The sequence below is a fragment of the Cricetulus griseus genome, chromosome 8 (genome assembly GCF_003668045.3).
Source record: "Cricetulus griseus strain 17A/GY chromosome 8, alternate assembly CriGri-PICRH-1.0, whole genome shotgun sequence".
NCBI classification, from domain to species: Eukaryota; Metazoa; Chordata; class Mammalia; order Rodentia; family Cricetidae; genus Cricetulus; species Cricetulus griseus.
In genome coordinates, this window is record NC_048601.1 from 99345976 (window position 1) to 99360393 (window position 14418).

The 14418-nt window shown below is 43.0% G+C and overlaps 1 protein-coding gene across 1 annotated transcript in view; it reads right to left on the minus strand.

The window, feature by feature from the left end:
- Nucleotides 1-12749, minus strand: part of Znf398 (zinc finger protein 398) — a 32108-nt gene extending 19359 nt beyond the window's left edge. Inside the window, exons 1-2 of the mRNA XM_027428514.2 lie at nucleotides 12583-12749; nucleotides 8208-8603 (exon numbers count right to left, since the gene is read on the minus strand). Coding sequence (XP_027284315.1) covers nucleotides 8208-8603; nucleotides 12583-12606 — 420 coding nt within the window. The 5' untranslated portion in view covers nucleotides 12607-12749. The remainder of the gene's footprint in view (nucleotides 1-8207; nucleotides 8604-12582) is intronic.
- Between the last annotated feature and the right edge of the window lie 1669 nt (nucleotides 12750-14418).

Consider the following 14418-nt stretch of genomic DNA (forward strand, 5'->3'; position numbering starts at 1 on the left):
CCTCAATCTCCTGAGTACTGGGATTACAGGTTTGTGCTACTATGTTTGTTTGGCACTCCCACATTAAATTAAAGACATTTCCCGCCAGGCGGTGGTAGTGCATGCCTTTAATCCCAAACTCAGGAGGCAGAGGCAGGCGGATCTCTGAGCTGGAGGCCAGCCTGGTCTACAGAGTGAGTTCCAGGACAGCAAGAGCCATACAGAGAAACCCTGTTTCAAAAAAAAAAAAAATAGTTAAAGACATTTCCAACATGAAATATGCCTCCTATGCATCTTTTTCTTAGGAAGTTTGAGGATGTACTCCAGGAAACAAATGAGTAAAAAAGTATACTGGTGCTGGAGACACACTACATGCCATAAAGGAATGAGTCTTGGGACAAGATAAGTATAGTAGGCTAAGAAAACAATGAATCCAGATTAGACTTAAGATCTGAGGAGAGTGCAGAATATGAATCCAGGCCAGCAAAGGTGAAGGACACCAAGAAGTCTTAACGAGAATATGCAGTAACAGAATACACAACAAAGAACTTTCAAAGACTTGAGAATACAATACACGTAGTGAGTTGAAAAGGATCATATCTCCTGGGAGATATAAGAACTATGTGAGCCATTAGAGAAATGACAGCAAAGGGGAGATGGCTCAGTGGTGAAGAACACTGGCTGTTCTTTCAGGGGACACAAGTTTGATTCCCAATATCTAAACAGCAGCTTGCAATTATCTGTAACTCCAATTTCAGGGAATCCAATAGTCTCCTCTGGGCCCCAACAGGCACTAGGCACAATGCACAGACACACATGAAGGCAAAACACCCATACAGAAAACAATAATAAAAGAAACAGGGCCAGGCATTGGTGGCACTCGCCTTTAATCCCAGCACTCGGGAGGCAGAGGCAGACAGATCTCTGTGAGTTCGAGGCCAGCCTGGTCTCCAGAGCGAGTGCCAGGATAGGCTCCAAAGCTACACAGAGAAACCCTGTCTCAAAAAACCAAAAAAAAAAAAAGAAAAAAAAAAAAAAAGAAAACAATAATAAAAGAAACAACTGCAATCCTAGCACAGACATTCTCTTACCTTTTGGTCTCAGCATCCTTTATGACCTCTTAAAAAGTTCTCAGACCTATGTCCAAGGAGATGAACCAGCATGTGAAAGTGCCTGACACTTGTGGTACAAGCCTGACAGAGTTGGATTCCTGAAACGAGGTGGAATTGGTGATCTTTCCACTATGTCGCCCTAGTCCCACCACCACGTGGGTGCCCAAAATAACACACAGAGATTAATATTAGTTACAATGCCAATGACTAGGATTTCTTACTTGCTAGCTCTGTCTTAATTATCAACCATAACTATTAATCCATATATTTTATAAGATTTATCTTATGGAGGACACCGGCAGAATGCGTCCTGTCTTTCTGGGATCATATGGCAGCTCCACAGAGAGGAGGAGGAAGAGAGCAACTTCCTGCTTGTCCCTGCTTATATTCTGAGTCTGCCTGCTATGTCACTTCCTGCCTGGATCACAAGACTTCTCTTTTACTACATTTCCCAGAATCCTCCTTGACTCCTAGTCCCGCCTAACTTTCTGCCTCATTGGCTGAGCAGTGCTTTATTCAACAACCAATAAGATAAACACATACACAGAGAGAAGAACGTCCCCATCAGATGGACCAGCAGCATGTGAAAGTGCCTGACACTTGTGGTGCAAGCCTGACAGAGTTGGATTCCTGGAAGGAGGTAGAATCGGTGATAAAACAATGAGACTCTGCCTTAAAAAACAAGGTGGAAGGAGAGAACTGACATCTGAAAAAGATGTCCTCTGACCTCTACACATGGGCTGTGACAAGCATGTGCTCACCTGACAAAATAAATATAATGATGCTTTAAAAAATACATTAATATAAATAAATAAATAGTACAGCATTCATTAACGGGAGGACCTGGCACACTAGAGGAAAGTGCTCTACCAACAGAGACACATCTCTCAATCCAAATCTTCAGTGAATTTTGACTAGAATTAAATGCATTTTAATTTCATAAGGAAATAACTAAGAGAAACTATTATTTTTATATATGTTTTTGGTGTTTAAAACAGTTTAAATGCTACTGACTTGTCTAGGTAGGATACTAACTTTAAATTACCTTTACTGCTATTCCATTAATATTAAATTTAAGTTATCCCAATGAACATCTGAAGGGGTCCAAGAGATGCAAGTAAAATACACAATAGAGAATTTTATATCAAAACCCAGCTCTGCCTGCTTCTGCCTCCCAAGTGCTAGGATTAAAGGCGTGAGCCCAGCCTTTTTGCTTTTTGTATTTTGAGGCAGTCTCATGTAGCACAGGCTAGCTTCACACTTTCTGTGTAGCTGATAATAACCTTAAATTCCTGATCTTCCTGTCTCCACCTTCTAAATGCTGGGATTACATTCATGTGTTAGCATATCTAGTTTTATGTAGTGTCAGGGATCAAACCCAGGGCTTCATGCATACTAGACAATCACTCTAGCTGCATTTTTGTCCAGTTTTTGGTGTGTGTGTGTGTGTGTGTGTGTGTGTGTGTGTGTGTGTTTGCTTTTGTTTTTTTGTTTGTTTGTGTTTTTTTTTGAGACTGGGTATTTCTGTATAGATCTGGTTGGCCTTTTACTTATTATCAGATCAAGCTGGCCCTGAACACACATAACTCCTTTTGCCTGAGCCTCCTGCATTCTGGGATTTACAGGTATGTGCTACCCTGCCTGACTCTGGTGAAACTCCAAGCCCTTATTTCTTTATAGAATACTAAAGTTATCAGATCTCACCTCAAAGGATTATTGTACTAAGCGAAAATATAAGAACCCCATCAGAGTACTTAATATTAATAAGACTTCAGATAACAGTCATGGAGAAAAGTGATTTGAAATTTCCTTTGCTATAACACCTTGGATAATTAAAGTTAGTTTTACTAAAGTTAATAATGGTTATGTCCCCATTTCATAAACCAAGATGTTAGCATCTCATAACAATAAAACACCGTACACTAAGCAAAAACAATGTGAATAATCTGTATTATATACAATTATGTAAAAGTTATATATCTCTAAATTATGTATGTATATAATATACATATCTGCTGCAGTATTAATAAATTCTCTCTGGAAAGATAAGGGAAAAATAATACTTACTTCTGAGGAGTCTTTGGAGTGTATTCTATGCTTCTACTCTCACTTTAAAATTTTTTTTTTATGTATATAGATTTTTGCCTGCATGTTTGTCTGTGTATCATATCCATGCCTTGAGCCTGTGGAGGTCACAGCAGATGCCTGGAATCTACTTGTGGGCCTCCATGTAGAAGCTGGGAATCAAACCTGTGTCCTCTAGAAGAGCAGCCAGTGCTCTCCAGCCCCCTGCTTTTAATAGCTCTACACTTAGAAAGAGAAAGAGAAAGAGAAAGAAAGAAACTAACTCTAGTCTTAGCATCCTTTTCTTCTCTTCCTATTTATTCTACAACTGTGTAATTCTGTCTTCTATCTCTATCTTGCCAGTTGAGCAAATTGTGTCACAATCTCCTCTGATAGCCATGTTGCAAATCACGTTCACTACCCTTACTTTTCTAGACCTCCCAGTGTTGTAACTCACAAATCACAGCCAGACTTGGAATGCTGCTTTCTTCCTTAGCCCTGTGGCACCACACACTCTGATTTGTTTTCCTGCTAACTCACTGGTGTAACCTGCTCAGGCTTCTCTACTTGTTTCTTCTACCTCTGAAGCTTGGTCTTTTGTTATTCAGTCTCTCTAGAGACAACTGTTCCATCTCATAACTGACAAGACTATCTCTGTGCCAAGGACTCTTCACCCTTCCTTGAGCTTCTTGAACCTAAACTTGACTGCCCAGTGATAACTACTCATTCCTTTTACTCCCTGAGGTACTATAATGAGGTGAGGCAGTGCATAGTTTCCTTCATCTTATAGTCTTGCTGAAGCCATTCCAGATTAAGCTAGAATCTCATCTCCTTGACTGTGAATCCCATGGAAAACAACCCAACTCTATTCTAGGAACCAAAGGTCAAGATGTCCCAGCTAACTTATCTAAGACTTTGTTAAAACTGTTTGTGAGGAACCCCCTCCAGCTGTTTATCTTAGCTGCCAGATTGTGAAAAATCCCCTCCAACTAACCACTTAGCTTCTGTTAAACTGCTTACTTCTTCAAAGCACCTCCCCCTGCACCTACTGAACAGGGTGCCAGGGTGTAGTCTTAGCCTTTAAAAACCCTATGTACTGGATGGGAATGCAGATGTAACAGGGATACTCAAGTTCCTGAACACTTGGATGTGGTCTCAGTCTGCCAGAATAAAGACTTCCAATTGGCTATACACAGTGTCTAAGTGGTCTGAGTGGGTCATCTCTAGTAAGCTCTCCTCAACAGTATCCTGAAGGAAATGTTACCATCTATTCAGTTCATTTTTTCTTTTCTTTCTTTCTTTCTTTCTTTCTTTCTTTCTTTCTTTCTTTCTTTCTTTCTCTTGGTTTTGAGACAGGGTTTCTCTGTGTAGCTTTGGAGCCTATCCTGGCACTCCCTCTGGAGACCAGGATGGCCTCGAACTCACAGATCTGCCTGCCTCTGCCTCCCCAGTGCTGGGATTAAAGGCATGCGCCACCAACGCCTGGCTCAGTTCATTTTCTTTTTCTAAAGATTTACTTTTATTTTATGCATCAATATGAGTATTTTGCCTGCATGTAAGTTAAGTGTATTGTGTGCATACCTGGTGCTTGCAGAGGTCAGAAGAGGGCACAGGTCCCCTGGAACCAGAGTTATAGATGGCTGGAACCTGAACCCAGAACCTCTGTAAGAGCAACAAGTGAGCCATCTCTCAACTCCCTCTCCCTCTCCCTCTCTTGTTTTGGTTTTTTGAGATAGGGTTCCTCTGGCTGTTCTAGAACTCACTCTGTAGACCAAGCTGGCCTTGAACTTAGAGATCTGCCTGCCTCTGCTTCCTGAATGCTAGGACTAAATATGTACATCACCACCACCCACCCAGAAATCTCTCAGTTATTAAAATAAGAGCCAAAGAGTCAGTAAATCTACAGAGTATAGGCTTCAGATCCAGATGGTTAAAAATACAACTCTGTTGTTTATTGTTAGTAGCCATAACTGGGTAAGTTATGACTTTTAAGAAAAGTATAAGCCTTGAAATAAGTAAAACAGAACACTAAGTTCTAAGTTAATTATCCCACAGTTAATTTACAATGATCATTATTCCTCATTTCAAATTCCCAACAAAAAAAATCCTATTGTCAGTCCCCTTGTTTCTGTCTACTTCTCTTCATCTTATTGCCATTGCTTTCTTCATTCAAAACATTCTCACTTTCTTGTTATTAATGCTCCCTCTCGATTTCCACTGTTTCTGTTCTTTCCCTGACAAATCTCCACAAAGCAGCCAACATAAATCTTTAAAACATAAGCCAGAAATAATTCCTGCACTCAAGTCCTGTAGTTTCATCCCATTGTACTTAGTTTCTAATTCAAATTCCTTTCCTTGGTCTTAAGGGTCATAATCTCAATCATATATTATAATGTCTATAGAGTTTATAAAATTATTCCACCTTGAACTCCAAAATAAAGTAAACCAAGCCAGTTGACTTTCTGTTGTTGTTGTTTTGTAAAGTCTTGACAGGCAGATCTCCATGAGTTCGAGGCCAGCCTAGTCTACAGAGTAAGTGCCAGGACAGGCTCCAAACCTACACAGAGAAACCCTATCTCAAAAAAACAAAACAAAACAAACAAACAAAAAAAAAACAAACAAAAGAATAAAGTCTTGGGGCTGGAGAGATGGCTCAGCAGTTAAGAGCACTGACTGCTCTTCCAGAGGTCCTGAGTTCAATTCCCAGCAACCACAGGGTGGCTCACAATTACCTTGAATGAGATCTGGTGCCCTCTGCTGGCATGCAGGCAGAAGACTGTATACATAATAAATAAAAAAATCTTTTAAAAAAAAAAGGTTTCAGGATAAAAAAAAAAAACAATAAAGTCTTGCTTGGGGGTGGGAGGACACACACCTTTAGCCTCAGCATTTGGGAGGCAGAGACAGGCAGATCTGTGTGAGCTCAAGTGTATAGAGCAAGTTCCACGACAGCCAGGACTACACAGAGAAACCCTGTCTCAAAAAATAAAATAAAATAAAGTCTTATTTTGTAACTCAACTCATTTCAAACCTTCATTTTCAGTACTGCAGTACTTGGGAATCAGAGGCAGGTGCAGGCAGACATCTGTGAGTTCAAGTCTAGCCTGCTGTATATAGTGAGCTCCAGACAGCCAGGACTAGGTAGAGAGACCATGCCTCGAAACAAAACAAAACACCAATTTCCATTCTCCTGCTTTAGCCTCCTAAGTGCTAAGACTAAAAGAATGTGTCATCATGACAAAGCAGGTGATTCCTAGGAACAATGAGAATTAAATAATGATTTCACTATCTATTTCTTCAGCCAACCATGCTTTTATTCAAGTATGCATACAGGCTAACTGGCCTTTTTCCTTTTTCTGTGTTATAAATCTACTGTGCCCTGGGGACTTTGTACCAATTACTCTTTTCTACCTGGAAAGCTCTTCCTCAGATCTTTTCATAGTTTTGGCCTCTTCCTGAAGTTCAATCAGCTCTAATACTCTAATACACACACACACACACACACACACACACACACACACACACAATGTGTCTATATGTCTATGAATTTTTTGCCTACATGCATGTACATTTGCATGCCTGAGTGGTCCTATAGAAGAGCAGCCAGTGCTCCTAACCACTGAGACATCTCTCCACTCCTGCATTCCTACCCCTCACTGTATATCCTTGGCTGGCCTGGAACTCCCTATATAACATAGGCTGGCCTCAAATTTAGAGAGATCACCTGTTTCTGACTTCCATGTGCTGGCATATGCTACCATACCTGGCTAAATCAAATTTTCTTAGTGAAACCTTCTCAGGCATACATATGAAAACAGACCATTAGAAAGCACCTGACTTTATTTTTAGCAAAGTATTTAAATATGTTTTACACATTACAGTTTTTTCTTCAGGAAGATATGTAAATAAGCAAAAATGTATTCAAGAAATACTTGTGGAAACCAGGCATTGTACCCCATGCCTGCAATCCCATTACTTGAGAGGCTGAAGCAAGATTCAAAGTTGTGAGCAGGTCTGGGCTACATATCAAACTCCTAAGCCAAAAAAAAAAAAAAAAAAGCAAAAACAAAACAAAACAAAACAAAAAACCCAAAAACCAGTTTTTTGAGGTTTTTTGAGACAAGGTCTCACTATGTATTCCTGGCTGTCTTGGAACTGTTATGTAGATCAGGCTGGCTTCAAACTCATAGAGATCCTCCTGCCTCTGCTTTCAGAGTTCAAGGAATAAAGGCATGCCTACCCTAAAAAATATATTTTTTAAAATTCTTTAGAATTAATAAAGGTCTGTGTCTATGAACAAACGTGTGAAGGAAAGAGTATGTTTGGAAACTAGGTGTCTCACTGTCAAACAGTGATCGTCAAAAGCTCCTTTCTGTTTTATGAACTAGCTCCTTCAGAAGACAGAGTGCTAGCATCTCAGTGTGCTCCCTCTATGAATGACAGCCCAGAGTCACAGGTGACTCCAGCCCTTATAAGAACCACATGACCATAATCCCTTACATTGTCTTCCTTCTGGCTTTTCACAATTGTCAACCAAATTCAAATTCACTGATTTAAATGAATTGAATTCAATTTTCTCACTAAGATTGCAGCAGTTTTACAAAGAGAGAGAAGTGACTCATAAATGCAAAAGCGAAAGAAAGTAAAAGAGGAAAAAGGACTCGGAGAGTTAACTGTGGATGAGAAAGAGTTTACTATCTGAAGCTTGACACTCTAAATGCGCACTGAGCCACTGATATCCAACTGATATCCACTGATATCCACTGATTTCCTGTAATCCTAACACTTGGGAGGTAGAGGCAGAAAATCAGCAGTTCAAGGCCAGCCTTGGCTACATGACTGTCTCACAAGCACAAAGAAAGGAAAGAAAGATATGAACATGGCATAGTTCTTAAGTGGACAAATATAAAATACCTTCAGAGTTCCATCAACCTAAGAAATCTTAAGAGGAAATTAAAAAAAAAACCCAAGTAACTGATTGACCAAGACTATGTTTTAAACTGCTAGTGTCCAAGCTAGGGGGACTGCTGTAACCTAGAAGTGGGGTATTACCTTTGGGATATCTCCTTTAATACCTGGGGGCAGCCGCAGGATCCAGAAGTTCCTATTTCTCAACAAGTTCTCCAGGTTCTCCAGCCGCCGCTGCAGCAGCCCATACTCCTGCAGCAAGGTCCCCAGCACAGCCCACTTGCCATCCAGCTGGTTCCCAAGCTCAGTCACTGTCTTTTCACAGCTGGCTAGTTTCTTCTCTGCTGTCCCTGTCCTGCCTTCTAGGTGGAGAAGTCGCCGGCTGTGGACCTCCACCTTCCTCTCTATGGCCTGCACAGCAGCCACCACTGTCCACAGGGAGATGGCTGCAGTCTGCAGATGTGCCTCATTCGCGGCTGGAGGCGGAGGAAGAGGAAGGGGCTGCAGGGACGTAAGGCATTCCGAGTCCCATTCAGAAGTCTACGTGCAATGGAGAGATGGGGCAAGACATTGAGAGTTAGAAGGAATCCTGACTCTAAACCACAAGCAGAAAAGTACTTAACTGTCCAGCTGATAGTAACCAAAATAGTTTCAGAATAGCTTTACAGTGTCTGTGTCAACCTTGTGGTCTGAAGCCTGTTGGCATCGAAAGCCAAGGGAACTGTTTTGGTGGGTTCAAGAATCGATTGGGAAAGTTAGCAAATAAATAAACTGGCTTCTATGGCCAGCCTGGCCCATTTCTCTAATAAAAGGCCCAGAAGTCCAGGCTGCTGCTTCCTCCTCTGGAAAAGGCAAACTTACACAAGTATTCTTACCAGTTTCACTGGCCTTAATGCCCTCTGACAAATCTCTCAGGAATTTAGACTGGCCCTGTCAATCATTCAGTTTATACACTACAACGATACCAATTGGTAATAATTGAACAGGCTGAGGATGTCTAGTCTAGAGAAAACAGGACAACTATTTTCAAATATTTGAGGGTTATAAAACTGAAGGGAGAACAAGTTTGTTTAGTCTTATACTATAAAAATCTAAAGGACACACTAGAAAAATACATGGAAATTTTCAACCTGGTAACAATGTTTCAATTAGATTTTTATTCCCAAGAAAGTCATAGGCTATTTGTTCATTACTGAATGTACTTTGATACAGAGTATCATCAATGGAAGAAATCCTACAACAAATAGGAGGTAGAACTAAGGCCCTGCAAGGCGGGGTTCTCTGAACCTGACAGCCCACTCTAGCCACTTCTGTGCTCACTTCATGTACTACCACACCCCATTTCATCTGATCTCCAATGCATTCATCGTAACTCCAACTCCAGCCCTATGACGACTCCTTCCATTTGCCCCTGGCCTACCATCTGTGTATGGCTTTGCTTTCTTCCCTGCTTGATCATTTCTGCCACTTTTCAACCCATTTCACTCATGTCTCGAACACCTCACTTCCTCATCTGACCTCCTACTCTGAATGAGTTAAATCATTCACTTTTTTTTTTTTCTTCTACAAGCAGTCAGGTGAGATCTACAAAAGAAAATCATACAACCATGTGAGATGCTGTCAGCATACACTAACTGTCAATGCTCAGTGCCTGGAGGTAGTATTTTCTACAAACTCTCAAACTAATGTGCAAAAGAATCAACTAGAAAAGGCTGGGCAATCAGTCAGGGAGGTACCATAGCAGATAAAGGCACTTGCAGTCAAACCTGATTATCTGAGCTCAATTCCTGGGACCCAAATGGTGGAAGAAGAGAATCATGCTATGCTCTGCACTGAGGAAACCAAGTCAGGAAGACTGCTGTGAGTTTGAGTCCAGTCTGGGCTACCTAGTGAGTACCAAGCCCAGCAAAGGCTACAATAGCAAGACCTTAATCCCAAGTCTCAATGAAAAAAAAAAAAATTGAAAACCCAGCTAAAACACATTTTTTCATTCAGTAAGTGTGAGAAAATGAATGGAGATGGTGTATTTTAAGCAAACTCTAAGGAAATGGATGTTGCATCTGCTGACCCAGGAAGTACACAGGAGGACAAAGACTTGTCAATGCTGTACCTTTACTCTCCAGAGATGACAAGGTGCCTTACTTTAAGAAAATGGCACTTGGGAGGCAGAGGAAGGTGGATTATCTGTGAGTTGGAGGCCAGCGTGTTCTACAAAGCTACACAGGGAAACCCTGTCTCTGAAAACAACAACTACAAAAAAGGAAACTGAAGTAATTAGACCTAACTTTTTCTTCATACTTCTTCCCACAACAAACCTATCATGGATTTATTTCTCAAAGGATTTCGATCTTATTTAAAGCCAGTCCACTTGTACTCTGAATGACAACCCTTTTGCCTTATAAGGTACATTTAAAAACAAACAAACAAACAAACAAAACAGCTAGTGTGATGCACATGCCTTTGATCCAAGCACTTGGAGAGGCAGGAATACTTCTGTGAGTTTGGGGCCAGCCTGACCTATATGTTGGCCTGTTAGGGCTACACAATGAGATTCTGCTCAAATAGACTCAATAGTAGTAGTAGTTGTTGTAGTAGTAGTAAAAAATTGTCAGTGAAGTGCTCAATCACAAATGGGGGCATCCACTCCACTGCCCAACCCCCAAGCTCAGAGACCGTTGAAGAAGAAGAAGAACAAGATTCTAAGACCCAAGGTTGGACTGGAGTGAATCAGTGTCTTCTGGACAGGACAGACTTGCTGCACTCATGAACTCCTATCTGCTGTGGCTGCCTGCATAAGATCAAGCTGGTCAACACAATAGCACAGAAGGGGAGGGGACAGGAGGGTCATAAGCCCCCACCCATAACTGGGGAGCATCTGGGGTAGGGAAAGTCCATGTTTAGGGATGTGGCCCCTGGTAGGTCAATGACATTCCAGTGGATGGCCTACACCAGAGAGTATATGAGAAGCAAATATTGGACTCCATGGATTATTTTAAAAAAAGAGACAAAACTGGGGGACACTGGTAAAGGAAGGAGGAGTGAATCTGGGAGGGGTTAGGAGGGTGAGTGGGGTGAACATGATCAAAATACATTCTATTAAATTCTCAAAGGATAAAAATATTTTAAATCATTTAGATGTATTTGTTTTATGTGTATCAGTATCTTGTCTTCATGTATACATGTGGCACCATGTGCATGCCTGGTGCCCTCAGGGGTCAGAAGAGGGCATCAGATACTCTGGAACTGGGTTACACATTGTTGTGAGTGCTGGATCATGTGAGTGCTGGAACTAAACCCCAGGGCCTCTGCAAGAGCAACAAGTGCCCTTAAATACTGGGCCATCTCTCCAGCCCCTAAAATTATTTCTTAAAATTAAAACAAAAAAATCAGTGTCTCCCAATTCTTCTTCATAAAACAGACTTGCCCTGGTCAGTAACCATAGCCACTGATACCATGTGATCAGCGAGGACCTGAAATCTGGTCAGTTCAACTGAGATATGCTGAATATAAAAAACAGTGGTATGAAGACTTAGTATGAAAATCTGTAAAATCTCATTAATAATTTTGTAATATTGATTGCTATTCAAATTTTGCATACATTACGCTAAATAACACATATCACTGAAACTAATTTCCTACTTTTACTTTTTTTTCTTTCTTTCTTTTTTAAGATACATAATCTGGCTATTTGGCCAAGGATATCCTAAAATATCTGATCCTTCACTCTTAGACTCCCAAATGTGAGCCATGGTTTTACCTCCTAAACATGACTACCACAGAATTAAAAGTATGTACACAGCTTTCAGCATATACCTATAGGATAGATGACGGTCTCTACTGTGTTTTAAATTATTTCTTAGTTTTGAAAAAAATAAATAAGTCCAGGAGTAAGGATGACATTCTCCTCTGCTCTATTCCCCACCCCGTTTCCTTCTTCCTTCTCTTCTGAACCGTTTCTCAGCGGACCTGCCTGGCTTCTGACCTACTAAAACGTCCCTTGGATCTGACCAGAGGCTTCTTAGGTGGCAAACACAAGCAATGCTTTCCAGTCAGAACGCTGCGTTGGACAACCTCTTGCTCGGTGGCTGTGTGCAAGGACTGTCCGGGTGCCCCGGCGGCGGCTCTGCCATCGTCTGTCTACCTGGTGCTCGGCTGGGCCGGCCGCAGGCCTGCAGCAAAGCGGCGCTCGCAGGACTGCGAGCCTGCGCTCGGGTCGGCCTTCCACGGTCCCCGCGGGCCTCGGCCTGTCCCGGCCGGCGGGCGCGCGCCTCGCCGCCGCCTGGCAGGTGACTGTCCCGCCGTCTCCCGCAGCCGCACGTAACGTCCGGCGGATTTCAAACCCGCCTCGAGCGCCTTCCCCGCGCCGCAGCTACGCGCAGGAAGCGGCACGGGCGAGCCAGGAACCCGGTGCGCAGTCCTCCGCGGCCCCTCCGGGCGGGCGGCAGGGCCCGCGGCCGTCCCCGGCCCTCGCCTCCCCCGGTGCCCGGCGACACCGACGCCCGCGCAGCATCGCCCTTACCGGAGCGGCGGTCGCCTCAGCCATGACCCTCCGCGGCCCGGTCTGGTCCCGGGAGTCGCCGCCGCCGCCGCCGCCGCACGCAGGCCGGGCTGCTCTGTGCTCTCCGCGGGCAGCGAGCCGCGGTCTCGCGCGCGCCGCTCGCACTGACAGTCCGGCTTCCGGGAGCGCGGGGCCGCGGAGGAGCTGAGGAGCCCGCAGCCTCCGCCCGCCACACCGCTGCAGCCACCTCTCAGCGGGCGCTTTGTGGACAGCGAGTACCGTGCTCGCTGCGCCGGCCTAGACGCGCCCCGCTCCTGTCAGTCCTCCCCGGCCAGCGCGCCCCCTGGTGGTCCTAGACTCTGCAGCACCCGTCCACCAGGGGTCGGCTTCTGGGAAGAGTTTTGGGAAATTCGAACCCCACTTCCTTTGCGCGTCCACCCAGAAAAAACAAAAACAAAAACAAAAACAAAACCCGCAAGTGATGGGTAGTTTAAGGCCCAGACGGCAGCGTTTGGGCTGGACAATAGCACAATCTACCACCAGTGTAGAATGAGTGAGTTAGGTGGGAATGATGAGGTTGTATCATTCGTAGAAACTACAAATGGGTGAAGAAAATCACATTCCACGTGGCTTGTATTGTCAACAAAGACCATTCTATTTGGATTACTGCTTTCCTTGGGCTTGGCTGAGAAGTGGAATTTTTATTAATATTTGTTTATTTTTGTTTCATGTGTGTGAGTGTTTCCCTATACTTGGGTGTCTGGTGCCCATGGAGGCCAGAAGGATAACTTGTCATTGGAGCTACAGACAGTTGTGAGCCATCATGTGGGTGCTGGGAACCAAACCCAGATCCTCTGCTGAGCCATCTCATCAGCCCTGAGAAGTGAACTTTTTGAAGCCAACAAAATAAAGCCTGTGGTTATATCTGCTGTATCTGCACTATGGGACAAGAGAAGACAAAGTTGTGTGTTTAACAGACTGTGGGGTAGAAAGATAACCGTATAGCCCTAACTTTCCAGCATACCTCTCCTTTTGAACATGTATGAAGCAAAGTCTTCTCAAACCTGTATTTCAGTTAAATGAATCCAATCAATGCCTTTAACAGCAGAAGTGTCTATAATTCCCCAAAGTATGAGGATCACCCTGTTGGGCCACTTCTACTTGAGCATACTGTGTTATTTAGCGTGCATATAAGGTGAGGACCTTATATGTAATTTGAGCGTGAACTGTGGTCAGATGGTGCATAGTTGAGAGTAAAAAATCACCATTCTTGGAACCAGAACATCACCATAGCAGAATGAACTTCCACAAGAAGAAAAGAAGACAAAGACGAAGAAGACTGACCTCAGGAAAATTATTTAGTGATTTTATTATTAAAAGTCATAATTTTAAAATTTGGACTTAAAAGGTAAGAACAAAGCCTGGTATGGTGCTATTTGCCTAAAAGGGTAGATCACTGAACCTACTCTGAAAAGAAAAAAAGGGGATACAGATATGATAGAATAAAAAGGTAGATTATTGAATCTACTCTGAAAAGAAAAAGGGGAGGCTGTAGACATGCTAAGACAAAAAGGTAGATTATTGAATCTACTTTTTAAAAAGCAACTACTAATTTTAATATTTTACATTGCCCTTCCCATTCTGCCGACCAATCCAAAACAAGAGCCCTCATCCAGTGGCTGATGGAAGCAGAGACAGTCATCCACAGATACACACTGAGCTGAAATCTGGAATTTAGTTAAAGAGAGGGAGGAATGAAGAGTGAAGGAGTCTGCACCAGGTTGGAGAAACCCACAGGAACAGCTGACCTGAACAAGGGAGAGCACATCGACCCTAGATGCTGTCTGGGAGGCCAGT